This window comes from Mytilus galloprovincialis, chromosome 13, assembly GCF_965363235.1.
Source record: "Mytilus galloprovincialis chromosome 13, xbMytGall1.hap1.1, whole genome shotgun sequence".
Taxonomy (NCBI): Eukaryota; Metazoa; Mollusca; class Bivalvia; order Mytilida; family Mytilidae; genus Mytilus; species Mytilus galloprovincialis.
The window spans coordinates 42259976-42282767 of record NC_134850.1 but is presented as its reverse complement, the minus strand read 5'-3'; the positions used below and the strand labels follow the sequence as shown (position 1 = coordinate 42282767).

At 32.9% G+C, this 22792-nt stretch overlaps 1 protein-coding gene across 1 annotated transcript in view; it reads right to left on the bottom strand.

Annotated features, from left to right (window-relative positions):
• The window catches only part of LOC143056999 (uncharacterized), a 129106-nt gene that overhangs the window by 28283 nt on the left and 78031 nt on the right, over nt 1-22792 (bottom strand). The window contains exons 51-67 of the mRNA XM_076230225.1: nt 21569-21805; nt 18122-18281; nt 17430-17671; nt 16348-16478; nt 15836-15989; nt 14472-14693; nt 14003-14096; nt 13048-13171; nt 12440-12588; nt 11821-11954; nt 10402-10674; nt 9626-9916; nt 9078-9226; nt 8503-8644; nt 7375-7478; nt 4211-4414; nt 2376-2550 (exon numbers count right to left, since the gene is read on the bottom strand). Of these exons, the coding sequence (XP_076086340.1) occupies nt 2376-2550; nt 4211-4414; nt 7375-7478; nt 8503-8644; nt 9078-9226; nt 9626-9916; nt 10402-10674; nt 11821-11954; nt 12440-12588; nt 13048-13171; nt 14003-14096; nt 14472-14693; nt 15836-15989; nt 16348-16478; nt 17430-17671; nt 18122-18281; nt 21569-21805 (2985 nt within the window). The remainder of the gene's footprint in view (nt 1-2375; nt 2551-4210; nt 4415-7374; nt 7479-8502; nt 8645-9077; nt 9227-9625; nt 9917-10401; nt 10675-11820; nt 11955-12439; nt 12589-13047; nt 13172-14002; nt 14097-14471; nt 14694-15835; nt 15990-16347; nt 16479-17429; nt 17672-18121; nt 18282-21568; nt 21806-22792) is intronic.

Below are 22792 nucleotides of genomic sequence, written 5' to 3'. Positions count from 1 at the left end.
TACTGAATATATGATGTATTATTTTAAATGATATATGATTCTTATAAATATAAAATCCTTTTCGAAAGAAAAACTATATAAAAGCTTAGTTTGGACATTTTTATAGCAATTCAAAATAAAATAGTTGACCTTTAGTATGGTAATGGCTATAATATAACATATATGATATAATATATCAATACAGTGGAGTTAAAGGCTTATAGGATTGTAAGTATATTTTATTTTATCACCTTGCACTTTCACATTTTGACTGAACAATTTGTTCAAATTTTTGACCAGCTGAACAATTTGGATTAATAAAACAAATTGCAATTTGGTCAAAATTTTGAATGAGTTGCAATTGGTATAATTATATTATATCATATATGTTATATTATAGCCATTACCATACTAAAGGTCAACTATTTTATTTTGAATTGCTATAAAAATGTCCAAACTAAGCTTTTATATAGTTTTTCTTTCGAAAAGGATTTTATATTTATAAGAATCATATATCATTTAAAATAATACATCATATATTCAGTAAACTATATGTGAAATAACAATATGCTATTGATAAGTTTCCTTTGGGAAATAACCTAAAATACTATTCTTTTGAATAAAGACTTTTTGAAACCAAAAAAGATTATCTCCCCTTCCTACAAATATATTGCAATTTTACAAATTATTTTACTGAATATGATGTTTTTATTCATATACTGTGTGATTCTTATGAATATAGAATACATTTTGAAAGAAAAACTATATAAAAGCTTAGTTTGGACATTTTTATAGCAATTACAAATAAAACAGTTCACCTTTAGTATGGTAATAGCTATATATAACTATACAGATTGATAAACTAATTTAAAAATAACATCAACACAGTGGAGTTAAAGTCTTATAGGATTGTAAGTATGATTTATTTTATCACCTTGCACTTTCACATTTTGACTGAACAATTTGTTCAAATTTCTGACCAGTTGAACAATTTGGTTTAATAAAACAAATTGCAATTTGGTCAAAATTTTGAATGAATTGCAATTGTTGGATAGCAACACTATCAGTCAAGTCACTGTAAGCAATAAAGAAATATTTTGTAGCTCCTACACAATTCAATTTATTGTTATACACTGTGGATTCCTTATTATTCATTTGATACCAGTTTCTGTGGATTTTGTGAGTAAAGGTGAACCACAAATATATAATGTTCAATGACCTTCATATTCCAATAGGCTTGTATGCAGAATTTGGCAAATACACAAAATACATTTTCTTTCATTCCATGAATGACTTTTGACAAATTGGTATGTGCCCTATTTCAAGGCCTAATTTCTGCATTTCTCAATAAAGGGCTGCGCTTTAGCGCATAATACGCCCGTTGCTCTTTTAACTTGTCTTTTATGCTTTAAATGAATTTATATGATCAACTAGAAATATATATACAAATCAAAAGGGATGTTACATTAATATATTCACCAAAGTTTCATAAAATCCCCTTTTTTTAAGTATAAAAATTCATTACTTAAGAAAACGTAAAATCTTAAATTTATAAAAATGGAAAGGGAGCTTATGTCAATAGATATAAACAATTTGTCAAAGTTGCATAACATTTTGTGAAGTGTTAGTTATTGTCCCAAAATAAGAAAATCCCCCCTTTTTTAAGCATAAAAATTCATAACACGGAAATGTAAAATCTGAAATTTATAAAAATTGAAAGGGAGCTTACATCAATAGATATAAACAATTCACTAAAGTTTCATGGACATTGGTGAAAGCCTTTTTGAGTTATTGTCCGAAGTGTTGAAAATCCCCCTTTTTTTTATGAATAAAGCCCCATAAATCCAAAACTTAAAATCTGAAATTTATAAAAATTGAAAGGGAGCTTACATCAATAGATATAAGCAATTCACCAAAGTTTCATGGACATTGGTAAAAGCCTTTTTGAGTTATTGTCCGAAGTGTTGAAAATCCCCCTTTTTTTATGAAAAAAGCCCCATAAATCCAAAACTTAAAATCTGAAATTTATAAAAATTGAAAGGGAGCTTACATCAATATATATAAACAATTCACCAAAGTTTCATGGACATTGGTGAAAGCCTTTTTGAGTTATTGTCCGAAGTGTTGAAAATCCCCCCTTTTTTATGAATAAAGCCCCATAAATCCAAAACTTAAAATCTGAAATTAAAAAAAAACGAAAGGGAGCTTACGTCAATAGATATAAACAATTCACTTAAGTTTCATGGAAATTGATGAAAGCGTTTTTGAGTTATTGTCCGAAGTGTGGACGACGGACGGACAGACGGACGGACGGACGGACAACGGTATACCATAATACGTCCCGTCTAAAAGACGACGGGCGTATAAAAAGCATCCAGCATGTTTTACAAACAAACCTTTAGCACTGCTGGGAGAATTAAACCAAACACGATCTTTCTTGAAATCCCAGCCATCTACAACTTTTCCAGGAGTTGGTTTGGTCATGTCTACTAGTATTGGTACCGATTCATCTGTTATGGAGAGACCTGCTCCGTTTGTGATAATAAACTTGACAACTAGTGGTTCTGATTTCTGTAAATTATATAAATCTCATTAAACCAACCTTTTGCTTTCAGTCTATAAAGCAACATACTACATTAAATTGTTTAAATAAGGAGTTCACACAGATTTTCAGATCCCACCTGTTTTTCATGGAGTTCTTGTTGCTCAGTTCTTTAGATTATTTACGTTGTGCTTTTTGTACCGTTTTTTTGTCCTTTGGTCTTCATGGCATTATCAGCAAATGTTTAGTTACACCATCTCAATTTTTCGGGTTTGAATTGTTTCACATCTCCATGCCAGGATCTTTTTATAGTTGAATGAATGTAAGGATTTTTTTCATTGTTAAAGGCTGTAATAATTCATTATGACCTGTTCATTTGAACTCTGGTAGATAGAATCTCTTTGGCAATCCTATCGCATCTCCTTGTTTTAACAGTGACTACTCTAAATAGTTACTGTAATTTGTGTCTTTTGTCTTTTTTAGTTTTTCCGTATTTGTTGTCTGTCATATTCGATTTTTGATTATTGATATTTTTTTGTTTTTTTTTTTGTTTTTTTTTGTATAAATCAGACTAACAGTTTTCTTGTATGAAATATTTTAAACTTTTTAATGGTTTCAAATATAGTTTACTACTGTGGATTCATGTATTTTCGTGGGTATCAATTTTCGTGATTTGAGGAAAACTTGCATATTCTTGGATATTCAATTTGGTGGTTTTGGCCAAGTCTGCATACATTCCTTTAGACAATTTGTTATTCTTTGAACATTTAAATTTGTGGTTCCCTTGTAATATCACTGAATAAAAGTTCCTTCATACTATAAGTTCCAAATGGAAACAATATTCTGGAATATTATTTCCACTGGAATAAATATTACAGTAATTGGTCCTAACGGAATAAATGGTATAGAATATTTGTTCCATCAGGAACAGATATTATGACATTGTTTATAACAAAGTTTCCATTGGAACTTCTGTTAGGTGGAACAAATATACTTTGACACTACCCATGAAAACCACGAAAATTGGTATCCAACGAATAATAATGAATCCACTGTATACAATATGGATTTTGATAACACTGTGGATTCATTATTATTTGAGGATACTAATTTTTGTGGATTATGTGGTTGCAAGTAAACCACAAATCTAAATAAGCAACAAACAAGTGAAACTGTGAGCTACTGCACACTAATGCGCCCTCCCAAACCTTCTAAAAATAAGGTAAACATAAAGTTGTTGAGTGATGAAGCTGAAAACCCATTTCACAGTTTAGCTGACTCATATGAACCCTGAAATCAAATTTCAGAAATCTTTGTAATGTAGTTCATAAGAAAGATGTGACAAAAAATGTTCATGAGATAAAAAGACTGATGAATGGACTGACAGACACAGGTAAAACAGTATACCCCCAATTTTTAAGCAGGGGTTTAATTTCATATTTTATAAAGGCTTATATGCAGACTTTGGCAAATCATGACATTAAAAATCCATTAAAAAGTTTTACTAGATCCATGAAAATAGGTATCCACGAAGATAAATGTATCCACAGTAGTTTAAGGCCATAAAGTGACCTATAGTTGTTTTCACCAAAATTACAGCATAAAAATAGGGAATAAAAATATCTAATTTAATGTCATATTCCTATGAATCAAACCGTTACAATGTTTCATAGCACATGAAAAACTTACATTAAGAGATAGATCTATGAAACTGTAATCTGTATAATTATTTGATAGGGTTATCCAGCTAACAACCATCTCAGATTCAGCATCTACTGAACAAGATTTATTTCTCCAGATTGATACTTCATATGTGGCTATATCAGAAACATCGTCACCATATCCCTCCCAATACACATATAGTGAGGTATTGGCTTGATTGTAAGTCACAGGCTGGAAAGTAAACAAAAAGTTTTTATTCAGAAACATTTTAACAGTTTTAAAACAATCTGGCAAAAATTGTACATGTGAGAGCTTTAACAAGGCGTTTTTTCATAAATTTTATATTTCCAAGGGTCACAACTCTTTAAAAAAAGTCCATTGTCCATCATTATAGAACTTGTCCAAGATATTGCTGATATTAACCTCAAGTATAAATTTTATAAAAATCTGGGAAGATTCATATTGTACCCGTGAGAGCGCTAACAAGGACATTTTCCATAAATTTAATATTTCCAAGGGGCATAACTCTTGGAAAAAAGTTGATCATCCACCATTAAAGAACATCTCCAAGATATTGCTGATAATGATACCTAAAGTATAATTTAAATTATAAAAATCATGCAAGAATAATGTACCTCTGAGAGGGAAAACCAAGCCAGTTTCCCTTAATTCAATATTTCAAAGGGTAATAACTCTTTCAAAACAATTCATTCATCCACCATTATACAACTTGTGTGAGATATTGCTGATATTAACCCATAGTATAAGTTTTATAAAAATCTGACAAGAATTGTTCCTGTGAGACACTAACAAGACCAGATGGACACATGGACAGATGTCCAGTTATTCCATGTCCACTGCAATTCGTTACACATATGTCGCAGAAAAAAATGAATAAGCATTTACTTCGATATAAAAACATCCATAATTTAAAGAACCTAATTGAGTGCGCTCACATACCCCAAGTCCTCACATGGTCACTGGAGAAAAAAAATAACTGTAAGAACACAAAACTGTACAAGAAAAAACTAGAGGCTCTCAAGAGCCTGTGTCGCTCACCTTGGTCTATGTGCATATTATCAATGGACACAGATAAATTCATGACAAAATGGTGTTTTTGTGATGGTGATGTGTTTGTAGATCTTTCTTTACTGAACATTCTTGTTGCTACAAATATTTCTCTCTATAATGAACTTGGCCCAGTAATTACAGTGGAAAATATTTCCTAAAAACATGACGAAAAAGTTGTTAACAATTGACTATAAAGGGCAATAACTCCTTAAGGGGTCAATTGAAAATTTTGGTCATGTTGACTTATTTGTAGATCTTATTTTGCTGAACATTATTGCTGTTTACAGTTTATCTCTATCTATAATAATATTCAAGATAATAACCAAAATCTGCAAAATTTCCTTAAAATTACTAATTTGGCCCGGGCAGCAACCCAACAACAGGTTGTCTGATTTGTCTGAAAATTTCAGGGCAGATAGATCTTGACCTGATAAACAATTTTACCTAGTCAGATTTGCTCTAAATGCTTTGGTGTCAGAGATATAAGCCAAAATCTACATTTCCCCTCTATGTTCTATTTTTAGCCATGGCAGCCATCTTGGTTGGTTGGACGGGTCACGCCACAAAATTTTTAAACTTAATACCCCAATAATGATTGTGGCTAAGTTTGGTTAAATTTGGCCCAGGAGTTTCAGAGGAGAAGATTTTTGTAAAAGATTACAAAAATTTACGAAAAATTGGTCAAAATGGACTATAAAGGGCAATACCTCCTTAAGGGGTCAACTGATAATTTTGGTCATGTTGACTTATTTGTAGATCTTACTTTGCTGAACATTATTGCTGTTTACAGTTTATCTCTTTCTATAATAATATTCAAGATAATAACCAAAATCTGCAAAATTTCCTTCAAATTACTTATTTCGGGGCAGCAACCCAATAACCGGTTGTCCTATTCATTTGAAAATTTCAGGGCTGATAGATTTTCACTTGATGAACAATTTAACCCCATGTCAGATTTGCTCTAAATGCTTTGGTTTCAGAGTTATAAGCCAAAATCTACATTTCACCCCTATGTTCCAATTTTAGCCATGGCGGCCATCTTGGTTGGTTGGCCGGGTCACGCCACACATTTTTTAAACTAGATACCCCAAAGATGATTGTGGCCAAGTTTGGATTAATTTGGCCATGTAGTTTATGAGGAGAAGATTTTTGTAATAGATTACTAAGATTTACGAAAAATGGTTAAAAATTGACTATAAAGGGCAATAACTCCTAAAGGGGTCAACTGACCATTTCGGTCATGTTGACTTATTTGTAAATCTTACTTTGCTGAACATTATTGCTGTTTACAGTTTATCTTTATCTATAATAATATTCAAGATAATAACCAAAAACAGCAAAATTTCCTTAAAATTACATATTCAGGGGCAGCAACCCAACAACGGGTTGTCTGATTCATCTGAAAATTTCAGGGCAGATAGATCTTGACCTGATAAACAATTTTACCCCCATGTCAGATTTGCTCTAAATGCTTTGGTTTTTGAGTTATAAGCCAAAAACTGCATTTTACCCCTATGTTCTATTTTTAGCCATGGTGGCCATCTTGGTTGGTTTGCGGGGTCACGCCACACATTTTTTAAACTACATACCCCAATGATGATTGTGGCCAAGTTTGGTTTAATTTGGCCCAGCAGTTTCAGAGGAGAAGATTTTTGTAAAAGTTAACGACGACGGACGACGACGACGCCGGATGCCGGACGCAAAGTGATGGGAAAAGCTCACTTGGCCCTTCGGGCCAGGTGAACTAAAAATTGAATCATAATTTCCTGTTGATACGCACATCTACATAGTATGTTCTTATTATCTACAAAGTTTCATGTAATTCTGTTGTGTGGTTTCAGAGGAGTTGCGATGACAAACTGTTGGAGTAGTGAATTGAAGCAAATAAGTTCAAAGGAGCGTTACTCCTAGAAATAAAATTGAATTGTAATTTCCTGTCGATATGCACATCTAAATAGTATGTCCTTATTATCTAAAAAGGTTTCATGAAATTCTGTTGTGCCGTTTGAGAGGAGTTGCCATGACATGAAACAGAACTGAAAGACTGACAGACAGACAGGATGGGTCAAAAACATTATACCCTCCGCAACTTCTTTGCATGGGGTAATAAAAATACAAACCATATCATAATAGGGTCCAGTTTTTATCCTGCCCCTGTCTGGTTGTGTGGTGTCAACAGTGAATTCATGCATGACCATACCGCAAGCTCCAGATTTATCAGTACCTATTTATGAGAAAATAAAAGTGGAGTCAAAGTTGACAAATAAATACATCTTAAATGTAAGACATAATAACAAACTTAAACAATTGACAACACTTCTGCATACATGCCAACTCTCACAATTTAGGGGTGTACTACACGATTTTGACCCTCTGTCCCGATTACACGATCGTGATCGTGAAAATAGCCAAAAAACACGATTTTAGTAAAATTTACACGAAAAATATTTTTGTTCTCGATTTTGAACTTTTGAAAGTTTCCCCGAAGGGAGACAAATCGCGTCTGACAAATTTCATCCAATCAAAATTTAGTGATCATGCATTCACCAGTTGATTAATGTCAGCATAGTAAACAATCAAAGAATCGAAGATTGTTAGGTATTTTTAGTTGTTTATCAAAAGTTATCACTTGCAAAATGGTTCTGTCACCGCCTAAGAAGAAAAAGCATGTTGCTTCGTGCAAATACTTGATTTGGGAGAATGATGTTAAGTACAGGGGCTGGTTGTCTAAATCAACGTTAGGATTGTCACATGCCTTTTGTAAAGTTTGCAACAGAGACTTTACAGTTGACCACGGTGGCCTTAATGATGTCTCCAAACATTCTAGTACTGCTCTTCACCAGAAGTCATTCAACGCACAGAACATCACCAAGACTGTTTGACATTACAACTTGTGATATTGATCTATATAATATATTGTTGTTTTTTTGTTATTAAATTATTAAAATTATTACTTTTTTAATTTCTTGACAATGTATCAGACAAACATAAGGTCATCTTACTGGTGTTTATCTCAACAAAAAAGAATACAACAATCAAACAATTTAAAAAAGATGGGTTTATATAACAGCATCTTCAACTATCACCCCCCAAAAAAGAAGTATGTCAGCCACTTTTAGGAGCCAAATCATCACACGAAAAAAAGGCGCGAAAAATTCTACCCTAAAAAATGGTGCCACGCACAAAAACCCCATGGCCATTTTAAAAAGTTGGCAGGTATGCTTCTGGAAACACCAGTAAAGACTTACCCATAGCATACACATAGTAGGTAGCTCCCTGTGTCAGATTGAGCCCAGTCATTGTTGTAACAGTGTACTTGTTTATATTGGAGACATCATAATCTGTAAACAGTTGTGCCTTCTCTTCATCTGTAGCTGATCCACCATCAATCTGTGCAAAATGAAAGTCAAGTCTTAGAAAATTGATTAGATGGAGTGATTACACATAAGGAATCAACTTTAAGACATACATATACCTAGACAGTATAAATATATTACAAATAGTGCTTTATGTAAATTTTTGCGCTCCTTATACAAAAAATCATTGGTCAGTACTGAGATTTTGTAAAAATTAACTATTTTGGGCTAACCTAATTCACTATGCATTAATTGTTTCTTAAATTCTCTCCATCTGTTTTCATAAGTCAACCATTTTGAACTGATCAAAAGATGATATAAAGGCCTGCTTGACCTTAAGAGCTTGACATATTGTATTAAAACTTGTCTCTTCGGAAGAAGTATCGGGTCGTTCACTGCCTCATTGGGATATCTCAGTATTTCATTTCTTTTCCATTATATAAGAGATATTTTAATAAATAACTTACATATGCTTTACAGTTGGTATTATTGGCATCAGAGTTGTTTGACAAAGCCACGTAGTACATCAAGATATCTAACTTGGAACTAAATCCTTCAAACTGAATATCTAAATAGGTGTATGTTGGTATGTATCTCTCCATCACAATAACACCAGCTGTAATATAAACAAATTCAACATGAGTTATATTTTTTAATTTATTTTTTCTTCATGAAATTACAGGTATCAATCGACATTGAGTTATGATATTTTTCCTAATATTTCACAACTAATTCTCATTTTCTTACTTTAATTGATAACAATATAATAGTGTTATATATTTTCTGGTCTAATGTCATGATGGAATCAGTGGCACATGAAAGTCCTAGGTGTAGAGGCCTTATGCCCTCTCTGATCGAAAAATATGTATTATTTTTTATCATAGGACTTTTTGATTTTTTTTTGCATCACAACACTGTGCAGAATCTATTCGGTCATCATGAATATGAACCCCTCCCCTTTTCAAAAATCTTGCATTCACCCCTGGAAATTCTGTTCTATCAATCAAGGTCTTACCTGTAACTCCCCCATCAAATCCAACCTGGAAACCATTTGACGTGACTGTTGCTATAGAGTATGATGCACTGTATGCCTTAACTGTAAAGTAGTAGATACCAGTTAATGGGGTCAACTCAAGGTCATAGAAAATGACAGTTTTGTTTAGGTATACATTTGTAAATGGAACAACATCATCCCTGGTTTTGGGGAATCTTCTGTCTGTTCCCACGGCAACCTCATAATAAACTACTTCCTGGTTCGGATTTTGTGCCTCTAACTGTGCCTCGTCCACTTGCATTCCAGGGTTTCCTGTAAAATATTCAATAAGTTAAATTCATCCGTCAACACTGTAATAGAAGAAATGTTTTAATTGCTTGTTTTTCTTTCAGTCATAACCTGTAATAAACATTTCCAATTTTCTGTTTCATGCAATTTTTATTAGATATGCATTCACATACCCTACAGTATGCTGTAAAAGGCCCCAGGAATTGACTGTTTTCTTATAAGGTGCTTGTTTTGTAAAATCTAATGTTCTTACATTTTACAACAGTGATGTCAAAATCAATAAAGTAGATTCAATTACTGTCCACTCAGTCACATGAAAACTTAAATAACATTAAAGGAATGTTTGTTTTCTCCTCATTTTTAAGTTATGTGGTTTTGTTACATTCTATGAGTTGTAAAAACAACAAAATTATTGCATTTCTTTGAATACATTCATTCTCTTTTTGCTTCAGTCTTTAAGAAATGAATATCTAATATTTCACAAAATACAACAAATTAAATCATGTAACCTGATAATACATCCACTTGTGCAATGGCATCTGCAGGTAAACCAAATCCATTCCAGTTGGCATAGATAATATTATTGGATGGCAAGTAGTTCATATCGTAGCCTCTAACGTCGCCATCAAACACCTTTCCAGGTAAGAGTGGATTTTTCTCAATAGTGACACCATCTGATCTTAGAATGTAGGTGTAGTTTAACTTATTGGTCACCTTCACTAAGGAGTAGTACATTTTTCCATTTTCCAAACCTAATCCATCTGTCATACCATCAGTGTTCACTTAAAAATAAAATATGTTTAATATCTTAAATTTGTAATGGATCTCAATTAACACAAGTTTGAATGACTATGTCAACAAGAATGTGTCCCCACTTGCACTATCATTTTCTATGTTCGGTGGACCGTGAAATCGGGGTCAAAATTCTTATTTGGCATTAAAATCAGAAAGATCATATCATAAGGATCATGTGTACTAAGTTTCAAGTTGATTGGACTTCAACTTCATAAAAAAATACCTTGACCAAAAACTTTAACCTGAAGTGGGGAGAACGGACATACAGACGAACAGACAGACAGATGAACGGACATACAGACCAGAAAACATAATGCCCCTCTACTATCGTAGGTGGGGCATAAAAATGTCTGATTTGAAGTACTTGAAGCTTACTCACATTTAAAAGTTTCAGACCATATATATTATTAGATAATTGATAATAAACAGCTGCACCATGAGTGCATAAAAGGCTGTTGCTTTTTCAAAGAATGAAGATCAATAACTTCTCAATGTCATGAAAAACTTAATAGATATAAACCAGTCACTCGAAAAATTAAAATGTAAAATTTATAAAAATCGAAATTTTGAAGTATTTTTGAGTTATTCTCCGTAAACTTGAAAATACCATCTTTTTAATTGTGAATAAAACCCCGTAACTAGGAAACATAAATTCGAAAATTTATAAAAATAGAAAGAGAGCATATGTCAATAGATACGGATATAAACAATTCACCAAAGTTTAATGAGAAATGGTTAAAGCATTTTTGAGTTATTGGCCAATATGTTCAATACAGACAAACAACAGTATACCATAATACGTCCTGTAAATGGGTAAAATTCACTGTTGATTGATCACAACATTCTGAACATTTCTTTCTATAGTAGTTTACATGATGCATTTTACCTCTGAACTATTTTTTGCCACTTCATCCATACTTGGCTGGTGGAATCATTGGACAAATTTATTTAAATAGATAGCTCAATGATGAATATGGTCAAGTAAGGTTCCAACTGACCCAGTAGTTTCAGAGGAGATGATTTTTGTAAAAAGTAACTGACAATGGAAGACAATGACAGAAAACAGACACCTAGTGATGGGAAAAAGATCGCACTGGCCCTTTAGGCACCTGTCAGTTCAAAAATCAACTTACAATTCATTTGCAGCCAATCTTGAACAACAAGACCATCAAGCCTTTGTATCTTCCATTCATAATTACTGACTGGACATGGGTCACCTGACATATCCCATGATGCTCTGTAAGTGTGGTCAGATGACTGGAAATTACTGTAAAAAAGATATACTAGCTATTACAAATTATTGGCAAAAATTTAAATCTAAAATTTCATCTTGAAAAACATTGTTTATTGCAATGGTAGCTGTCTGCACACCTTCAAAATTATTGAAATGATATACTGTGTGTTACAATATAAAGCTAGTTTTGACACAGAAAGTGTGCAGATTTGCAAAACAGTTCATGTAGTTACTTGTAATATATTGACTAATAACACTTCTGCTGTTCTGCAAAGTACATGAAAATTTTTCAAAGAAAAAGTAATAGTGATAAATGGTTAGAAATATTTTCAACATCAATTGATGTAAACATATTTAAATTGTCTTTTATATCTTTTCTTTAAAAGGTTGACAATATCATTAGGCAGACTGTAACATTTTTACATCTATTACAGAGTTCTGCAATACATCAGACACCATGAAGTAGCTTTACCAGCATATATTTGTTCCTCTTAACAGAAGTTCCTGTATATACTTACACATCTCCAACAGAATTCTCCAGTACATCAGCAACCCCTACATGACTGAGAGGGTTCATTCCCTGACTGAGATAAGACAGATATAGTCCATTGGATGTAGCAACACTTGTCAGATCAGCCCCATTGATTCCTTTCACAGAAACATAAACCTAAAATGGAACAATTACAAAATAATGAAAAAAACAGACAGCGTTACTGTATATGCAAGCAGACAAATAGATAAATAGTGCTTTCTGGCACTGTAAATTTGAAAACATTCAAAAAAAGTTATTTTTCCTGAAGAAATTAGTGATACAGGTTTCAACTGAAACTGGAAACTGAAAGGAGTGCAACACATAAAAATTATGAAATTAACTCCTATTGCAGACCATTGCACAATCTTTGTTTCAAACAGGTTCTGATTTTCATGCAATTGACCTTGCTGAAAATAGTTCAATTATATAAATAAAACGTTTGGAAGGGTATGATAGTAACCGTTAGAGGCAGGTGACTGCTGAAATGAGGTGACCGTTGTAAAGGCCAATTTTATTGTTTATAAATCTAAAACACCATGCACATGTAATAAGTTTAAACTCATAGTAAAATACTTTAAAATACTACAAACTTACCACTCTATAACCAACAAGATTGAGACCACCTATTGTATAATATCTGACTCCATCTTCTAAATCTATGTCAAAGAAAGGCTTTATTTGTCCACCTCCAGGTGTTGTCCCAAGAGCTATCTGGTACCTATGATGTATAACAAAGACATGATGCATAATGCACTGTTTCAGAAAATAAGGCATATTGAGTAATATTTTCATAAGTGTACACCAAAACATTGTATCTAACAACGTCATAAACAATGGATATTCAACCAATGATAAGATGCAATTATCATTATGGTGTACAAATATTGATGTTATGAAGTGTTATTTCATCACTGCATTTTAGAATTCAAGGGATAAATATTCATTCATTTATTCCTAGTTTGAAGTAATGTCGTTATTTTCTCATCTAGTTTGTTCTAGGCACTGCAAAAGAGGATGACTTGTCTTCAGGCACTATAAAGTACAGGAATTTTAGAGTGCATTATGTCATATATTTTGTTTTGTTTATTAGAGTACAGTGCTTTTTCTGTAGTTATTATTATTGTATAGTCTTTTGTGTATGTTTTGCTGGTTCACTTATCAAGAATAAAAGGGTGAGGGCTGAGAACTTAAAAGACTTTTAAAACTAGTTAAAACTATTTCAAATGTTCCTGTTTCTGTCCCAAGTCAGGACCTTGAAAATTGTTGTGTTATTTCATCTTGAAATGGATTGATAATGATACTTATCTATATGAAACCCTGTTCTTATAGATACTTACAATTTCTGGGTACCTTACAGTTAATGCTGTAGCGGTAAGGTCATTGTTATCAGCTTTAGTGCAATAAATTTATATTCAAGTGTTAAAAAAAAAATGAAAAGAAAAAAGAAATTGATTTATCTATTTGAAGAATTTGGTATTCATGGTAGATCTTTCTTCAGTCACAAATTTTATAGACTATTAGCTATAATTTTTCTGTATCTTCAACTGACCTTAGTACTCCAGATTCTGGATCTTGGAATGCTTGCCAGGTGGCTGACACTGAAGTCATAGACTCTGAACAAGTGGCATCCAGCAAATCACATTCTGCAAATTTTAATTAATTCATCTTTATCATTTGAGATACAAAATGGACAGCTATAATTTCAATTCCCAAATACAGCGTAACTTGACCTTTAATGGTTTACTTTTATAAATTGTTATTTGGATGGAGAGTTGTCTCATTGGCACTAATACCACATCTTCCTGTATATTTTCTACTTATAATTGTAGAAAATTATTTAAGACATAAAACATCAGATGATAAGGGACAACATCAAAAGTTCAATGAAGGATAAAAAACTTAATTCACATAGTTTTTTCACTGACTTTTTTACTATCGTAGGTGGGGCATAAATACACAACAAATATTAAGCCTAAAATGTTTCACATGAGACAGGTTTTACTGTAATATGTTCTTACCATCATCAGTGTCACATTTTTTGGCATTCATGGCTAATGTCATCTCAGTGTCTGTGACATCTACCCTGTATGTAGTGTGAAGGTCAATCACTTTACCATACGTTGGTGGTGTTGAGTCTATACCAATCTCAGAAGAGAAACCATAGGACTCCATGTCAACAAAGTTTACTGCGGTCACTGTCACATAATATTTATCACCATGATGTAACTGGTCACCCAGACCTAAACAATAAATAAGATTTCTCAATTAGAATTCCAGTGAAATACACGGTCTCTAAAAACACCGCAAAGGACCTCCTTTGTGCACAAAGGACCACAAAGGAGCACAAAGGAGCTTCATAAGAGCACAAAGGACCTGAAATTGTTTATTAAATGGGGGGGGGGGGGGAAAGGCATTTCTCACGAAAAAAAATATTGATTTTTATTAAAATACTCGAGTTATATTGATATAAAGTTGAAGATTTATGAAACCTTGTTCCGTAACCGGTACGGATATGTATAAGATTACGGCCATTTTCGATCAGATGTTAGTATACTTATAACTATATATTGAAAAGTATTGAGAAGACATAAACATCATATGTATTAATTTATCATGTTTATTTAATCTTAATAAATCATAATTGAAAATATAAAGTTTTGACTTTTTTGTTATAATGCAAGTATTCTTACTTCACTTAAAAAAATAATACGTATAAAGAAAACAAAGTGATGATATATGAGACCAAAAAACAACCAACAACACATTGCTATCCTATATAATTTTCGAAGTTTTGGTAACGCTTTACCCTTGAAAATTTACAACAATAAGATACCAAGATTAATAATTGACGTTTTTATCAGTTATGTTACATTTTTACTATTTAAAAATTCACATACATGAACTATCACTTAACCCGGATATAAAGTCGGTTCCAAACCGATACCGGTGAAAACTACAAATCGTACATTATTAAAATCGCAATTTTTATCGAAATTGTTTTTTTTTTTTTACATTTTTCTTCATGAATTATAATATTTTTATGTTTTAAAATGAATTTCAGGTCCTTTGTGCTCTTATGAAGCTCCTTTGTGGTCCTTTGTGGTCCTTTGTGCACAAAGGAGGTCCTTTGCGGTGTTTTTAGAGACCCTGAAATACATGGAAATAACTTTGTAAATTTGTGTTAGAGGCACTTTTAAGGGGTAACTTTCATCAGGAAGGCTTAAATCCAAAATTTTGAATGCAATGTATTTATAAAGAACTACATGCCTGACAACCTTAATGACAAAAAGGCACCTAAAGAATAGCAAAATTTATCACAGGTCAACTTGAATGTATTATTTGATTATTGTCCACTTCCCAACAATATTGGATTAGAACTCACCTTGGATTGAATATTCACTTATGAATCCTGGGACCTCTGTTCCATTGTAGATATTATTTGACCCTTGTTGACTTCCCATTGTAATGATGTATTTCTGGATAGGACTCTGCTTGTCCAGGAAACCATGCCATGTACACAGTATAGGAGCATTCACCTGTAAACAACAAAGATAAATTATTTTTAATATTTTGAAGTATTACCCCCTTTAATTTAATATTAAATGTATATGTTTCACCCCATTTAAAATTTTACAATATTTATTTTTTGCTCTTTCTTTTAATTGCGTTGTTTGGTTACTGTCTCATTAAATGTATATTCAACATCACCAAATGGGGTCCTTATGGGATTATATTCATATCGATGCATTTTTTTTACATGTCATTTTCATAGATGTTGAACTCACATGTATAACTCAAGTTATTTTAAGCAATTTACAATATAATCAGGACCTGATGAGACAAAGCATTCTCCAGGTGAAGATTTGTTAATCATAAAACTAGAGGTATACTTACCCCAACATAATCAGGACAAGAGACAAAGCCTTCTTCTGGTGGAGTTTTGTCAATGATAACTGATCCAGTAGCTACTTCAGATACGAGTCCAGCTTTGTTCTCTGCCCAGACGCTGATAATGTTTGGCTTTCCTAAAATGCATAATTTTTGTATTCTGAATTCAAGGGGACAACTGGTTTTGTTTCGTAATAAAAATCTTATGTTATAAAAAAGAAACCGATTGCAATACATGGTTTTCTGCAGTTTTGATTATTTTCATTGTTTGAGCAACATATATAAAATTATTGGTTACTTGTTAAATATTTGTTATATTCATGCATTAGATTGGGCGGTGCAAACTCGCCATGGACACATTTTTGTCTTTTTTTACACATTGTGACTTGGATGGAAAGTTGTCTCATTGGCACTCATACTAAATCTTGATTCTTTTTACAATTTTATTTAATTTGATTTTACTTGCATAGAATCTTTTTTTTTTTACATATTTATCGTAACAAGTCAATAGACCACTTTCGAGTTCATCCGTCACCGGAAAAAACTCGTCAATTATACGCGCCTTTATGACGTCATTTACCAGAAAGAGGGGGTCGCCTGTATCCCTGCACTATTTACGTTCATCAAACGTCTTAGTGATCGTCATTGTGCAGGATTAACTAGAAATAATGGTTGTTCTGTAGGTACTTAATGACAATTCCCTAATGACAGCAATGCTGATTTGTCAATTTTGAGAATTCAATTTGCCGAATAATTCGTACAATATAGAATTATAGTTTTCCAACCACTCGCTCAACATTGGAATGGAAGTGACGACGCCCCTAAACACACAAATGACGTTCACTAAAACCAGAGTTTTTGACGGAAATGCATCGAACTCGAAAGTGGTCTATTGAAAGGTAAGGTAAAAAAAAAAAAAAAAAAAAAAAATTTTCACTCGAAGCAAACTGCAAGAATGGAATATGTAAGTTGTTAGTCTCATAATCAACATTTGCAAACAATCTTATATATATGCTTCATGAGCCAGGCAAATTTGGAGTAGACAAAGGTTCTTGTAGCTTTATAAAAGTTTTGTGTGTCCTACATACCTGTATCAACAGCAGTAACATAAGCCAATGGTAAAGTACTGAAATCCATGGATGAAATCTCTACCTCAACCATAGTGGCTATGTCCTCAGCAAATGGATAGGTTCCTACTGAATACCATCCTCGTTCAATACCACTCTCTGTGTCGTTGTATGTCCATTGGGCTGTCAGTGAGTCAGTTGTTGTCTGGTACAGAGAATTACCACTAGTGATGTCTTGATCTGATGGGATCTTGTCTGTTAACCTATTGAAATACAATTACTTGTTGTCAATATTTCATTTTTACATAACTGTTGTGTTGTTTTAATTTTGGGACATACAGAAGTACAGACAGAAAACAATACCCATCAAATGTGATGGAGGCATACAAATTTAATTCAATCCTGTCAATTTATGTTGACAGTAAGTGTGTCATTCAAAATGATAAGTTGATTAAAAACTTGCATACAAGCTTAAGGTCATTTATAAAATCATGATTTCTAACATTTCTAATGGGATGTGTTCAGATCGATTCCATAATTTGATAATAAATGTTTTTACAGTAAATCATATTTAAAAGTTATCTCACATACCGTTAATGTCTATATATATATTTTTCATATTGTAACTTTTCGAATAGAATTTGCTACAATAACATATATATAAATACTACACAATAACACATATAAATACTACACAATAACTCTTTACTTACCTGTCAATATTGATCATAGGTGGTGAAACATCAACTGTAAAACCATCAGAAGAAGACTGCACAACATTTCCACCATTAGTGATTCCCCTGACAGAGGCATAATACATAGTCTCAGGCTCCATTGGTAATGTGGCATGGGCGTGTCCAGAACTTGTTACTCCTACAAGTACAAAATAGAATGATTATTATGTTTTCTAAAACTTTTTTTCTCATTTGAACAGTTGAATGTATAAAAAAGAAGATGTGGAATGATTGCCAATGAGACAACTGTCCACAAGAGACCAAAATGACACAGACATTAACAACTATAGGTAACCGTACGGCCTTCAACAATGAGCAAAGCCCATACCGCATAGTCAGCTATAAAAGGCCCCGATAAGACAATGTAAAACAATTCAAACGAGAAAACTAACGGCCTTATTTATATAAAAAAATGAACGAAAAACAAATATTTAACACATAAACAAACGACAACCACTGAATTACAGGCTCCTGATTTGGGACAGGCACATACATAAATAATGTGGCAGGGCTAAACATGTTAACTGGCTCCCAACCCTCCCCTAACCTTGGACAGTGGTATAACAGTACAACATAAGAACGAACTATAACTAGAGGCTCTAAAGAGCCTGTGTCGCTCACCTTGGTCTATGTGAATATTAAACAATGGACACAGATGGATTCATGATGGTGATATGTTTGTAGATCTTACTTTACTAAACATTCTTGCTGCTTACAATTATCTCTATCTAGAACAGTACTTTCTGTGGAAAATGTTATTGAAAATCTTCAAATTTTAAGAAAATTGTAAAAAATTGACTATGAAGGGCAATAACTCCTTAGGGTGTCAATTGACTATTTTGGTCATACTGACCTATTTTTAGTTCTTACTTTGCTGTACATTATTGCTGTTTACAGTTTATCTCTATCTATAATAATATTCAAGATAATAACAAAAAAACAGCAAAATTTCCTCAAAATTACCAATTCAGGGGCAGCAACCTAACAACCGATTATCCGATTCATCTGAAAATTCCAGGGCAGATAGATCGAGACCTGATCAACAATTTTACTTCCTGTCAGATTTGCTCTTAATGCTTTGGTTTTTGAGTTATAAGCCAAAAACTGCATTTTACCCCCATGTTCTATTTTTAGCCATGGCTGCCATCTTGGTTTTTGGCCGAGTTACCGGACACATTTTTTTAACTAGATATCCCAATGATGATTATGGCTAAGTTTGGTTAATTTTGGCCCAGTAGTTTCAGAGGAGAAGATTTTTCTAAAAGATTACTAAGATTTACGAAAAATGGTTAAAAATTGACTATAAAGGGCAATAACTCCTAAAGTGGTCAACTGACCATTTTGGTCATGTTTGACTTATTTGTAGATCTTACTTTGCTGAACATTATTGCTGTTGACAGTTTATCTCTATCTATAATAATATTCAAGATAATAACCAAAAACAACAAAATTTCCTTAAAATTACCATTTCAGGGGCAGCAACCCAACAACGGAATGTCCGATTCATCTGAAAATTTCAGGGCAGATAGATCTTGACCTGATGAACAATTTTACTCCGTTAGATTTGTTCTAAATGCTTTGGTTTTTGAGGTATAAGCCAAAAACTGCATTTTACCCCTATGTTCTATTTTTAGCCATGGCGGCCATCTTGGTTGATTGGGCGGGTCACCGGACACATTTTTTAAACTAGATACCCTAATGATGATTATGGCTAAGTTTGGTTAAATTTGGCCCAGTAGTTTCAGAGGAGAAGATTTTTCTAAAAGATTACTAAGATTTACGAAAATTGTTAAAAATTGACTATAAAGGGCAATAACTCCTAAAGTGGTCAACTGACCATTTTGGTCATGTTTGACTTATTTGTAGATCTTACTTTGCTGAACATTATTGCTGTTTACAGTTTATCTCTATCTATAATAATATTCAAGATAATAACCAAAAACAGCAAAATTTCCTTAAAATTACCATTTCAGGGGCAGCAATCCAACAACGGAATGTCCGATTCATCTAAAAATTTCAAGGCAGATAGATCTTGACCTGATGAACAATTTTAACACCTGTCAGATTTGCTCTAAATGCTTTGGTTTTTGAGGTATAAGCCAAAAACTGCATTTTACCCCTATGTATATTTTTAGCCATGGCGGCCATCTTGGTTGGTTGGCCGGTCACCGGACACATTTTTGAAACTAGATACCCCAATGATGATTATGGCCAAGTTTGGTTAAATTTGGCCCAGTAGTTTCAGAGGAGAAGTTTTTTCTAAAAGATTACTAAGATTTATGAAAAATGGTTAAAAATTGACTATAAAGGGCAATAACTCCTAAAGTGGTCAACTGACCATTTTGGTCATGTTGACTTATTTGTAGATCTTACTTTGCTGAACATTATTGCTGTTTACAGTTTATCTCTATCTATAATAATATTCAAGATAATAACCAAAAACAGCAAAATTTCCTTAAAATTACCATTTCAGGGGCAGCAACCCAACAACGAAATGTCCGATTCATCTGAAAATTTCAGGGCAGATAGATCTTGACCTAATGAACAATAATACCCCCCCATGTCAGATTTGCTCTAAATGCTTTGGTTTTTGAGATATAAGCCAAAAACTGCATTTTACCCTATGTTCTATTTTTAGCCATGGCAGCCATCTTGGTTGGTTGGCCGGGTTTACCGGACACATTTTTTAAACTAGATACCCCAATGATGATTGTGGCCAAGTTTGGTTAAATTTGGCCCAGTAGTTTCAGAGGAGAAGATTTTTGTAAAAGTTAACGCAGGACGACGACGACGACGGACGATGACGGACGATGACGGACGCCAAGTGATGAGAAAAGCTCACTTGGCCTTTCGGCCAGTTGAGCTTAAAATCAGTTGAAAAAGGCTTAACTCATCAGATGGACAAAAATACAAGTGGACGTGGCCGGGTACTTATACATCCCGGTAAAGTTCATTTATACTGGAGTGAAATATATCATTTAATTCTGCAATTTGATAGTGAAATTGGTCATAATAATCTTAATCTGAACTTATAGGTCACAAACATAGTAACAACATTTCAACATTGAACTATATGAAGACCTCGTCAATTTTTTTAACAAGAGACCAAAACTATTGCTTTTTCCAGCTATATCTATTACTGGATTATGATGCAGACAAACAATTAATGTTCTTCCATATATTACTAGTTGTACCTGGTACTGACGATGGATGATGAATATATATGATTCAAATTGAAGAGACAACACTTACCGTCTCCCGCTGCATTTTCTTCCTCAGAATGTATAATACCCTCACTCATGAATGATTCAAACCGAGTCAATAGCAGACGACACTTACCGTCTCCCGCTGCATTTTCTTCCTCAGAATGTATAATACCCTCACTCATGAATGATTCAAACCGAGTCAATAGCAGACGACACTTACCGTCTCCAGCTACATTTTCTTCTTCGGAATGTATAATACCCTCACTCATGAATGGTTGTATATCTTCTCCACCTGGTGAGGTACCTACAGCCCACTCATACATCATCACACCATGAAGGTGACTTTCAAATCCATCAAATGTTACAGTTACAGTAGTGGTATCAACTGTGTAGTCTACATCCACGCCCAATTCTGGCATGTTTTTATCTGTTCCATCAGCTCCATCCACAACAAGACCTATAAAAACATTTTAACAATTTTGATATATCACTACCTCAAATCATGTTGTGATTTTTTTATGTGATGATCAAAACTATGCTTTGGTATTAATGTCAACAAAGCATGTTAAAAAACATGTAAATGTTACTATTCACCTCAAAAGCTTACAAAACCTTTAAACAGACTTATTCAGAAGGGATATAGTTACAATACTGTTATCAAGATTACATATTTTGGCTTTAATATTGATTCACTTATAGTGTCTTTGCATCGGAACTAAACACATTTATTTAAAAAATTTGTAAGGGTTCAGCGGAACCCAGTGTCTCGCCTACTTTTGTTGTAAATCGCAGGCTCAACAAAAATGAGGAAAAAAATCAATAAAAATATTCCTCTTGATACGTATACTATCTTATGATTGTAAGAAGCTTCTGTCCAAGTTTGGTAAAAATTTAGGATAGTTAATGAACCTAATAAATGTTTTGAAAACTTTAACTGCAGACTGTATGTAATGTTAACTGGAAGAAAATTTAAGTCCATTTAAAAGTAAAATACAGAAAAATAGAGAAAATTTACTTCTGGATACTGTGTTATGATCATAAATAAGCTTCTGTCCAAGTTTGGTACAAAACCAGGATAGTTTAAGAAAGTTATTAAAATTTTAAAAACTTTAACCACAGAGTGAATGTAATGCTTCCCCGCAGAAAAACTAAGTCCATTTAAAAGTAAAATACGGAAAAAATGGACTTATTTTTTAACAAAATTTACTTCTGGATACTATCTTATGATCATAAACAAGCTTCTGTCCAAGTTTGGTACAAACCAAGGATAGATAAAGAAAGTTATTAAAACTTTAAAAACTTTAACCACAGAGTGAATGTAATGTATCCCCGCAGAAAAAACTAAGTCCATTTATAAGTAAAATACGGAAAAAATGGAATTTTATTTTTACAAAATTTACATCTGGATACTATCTTATGATCATAAACAAGCTTCTGTCCAAGT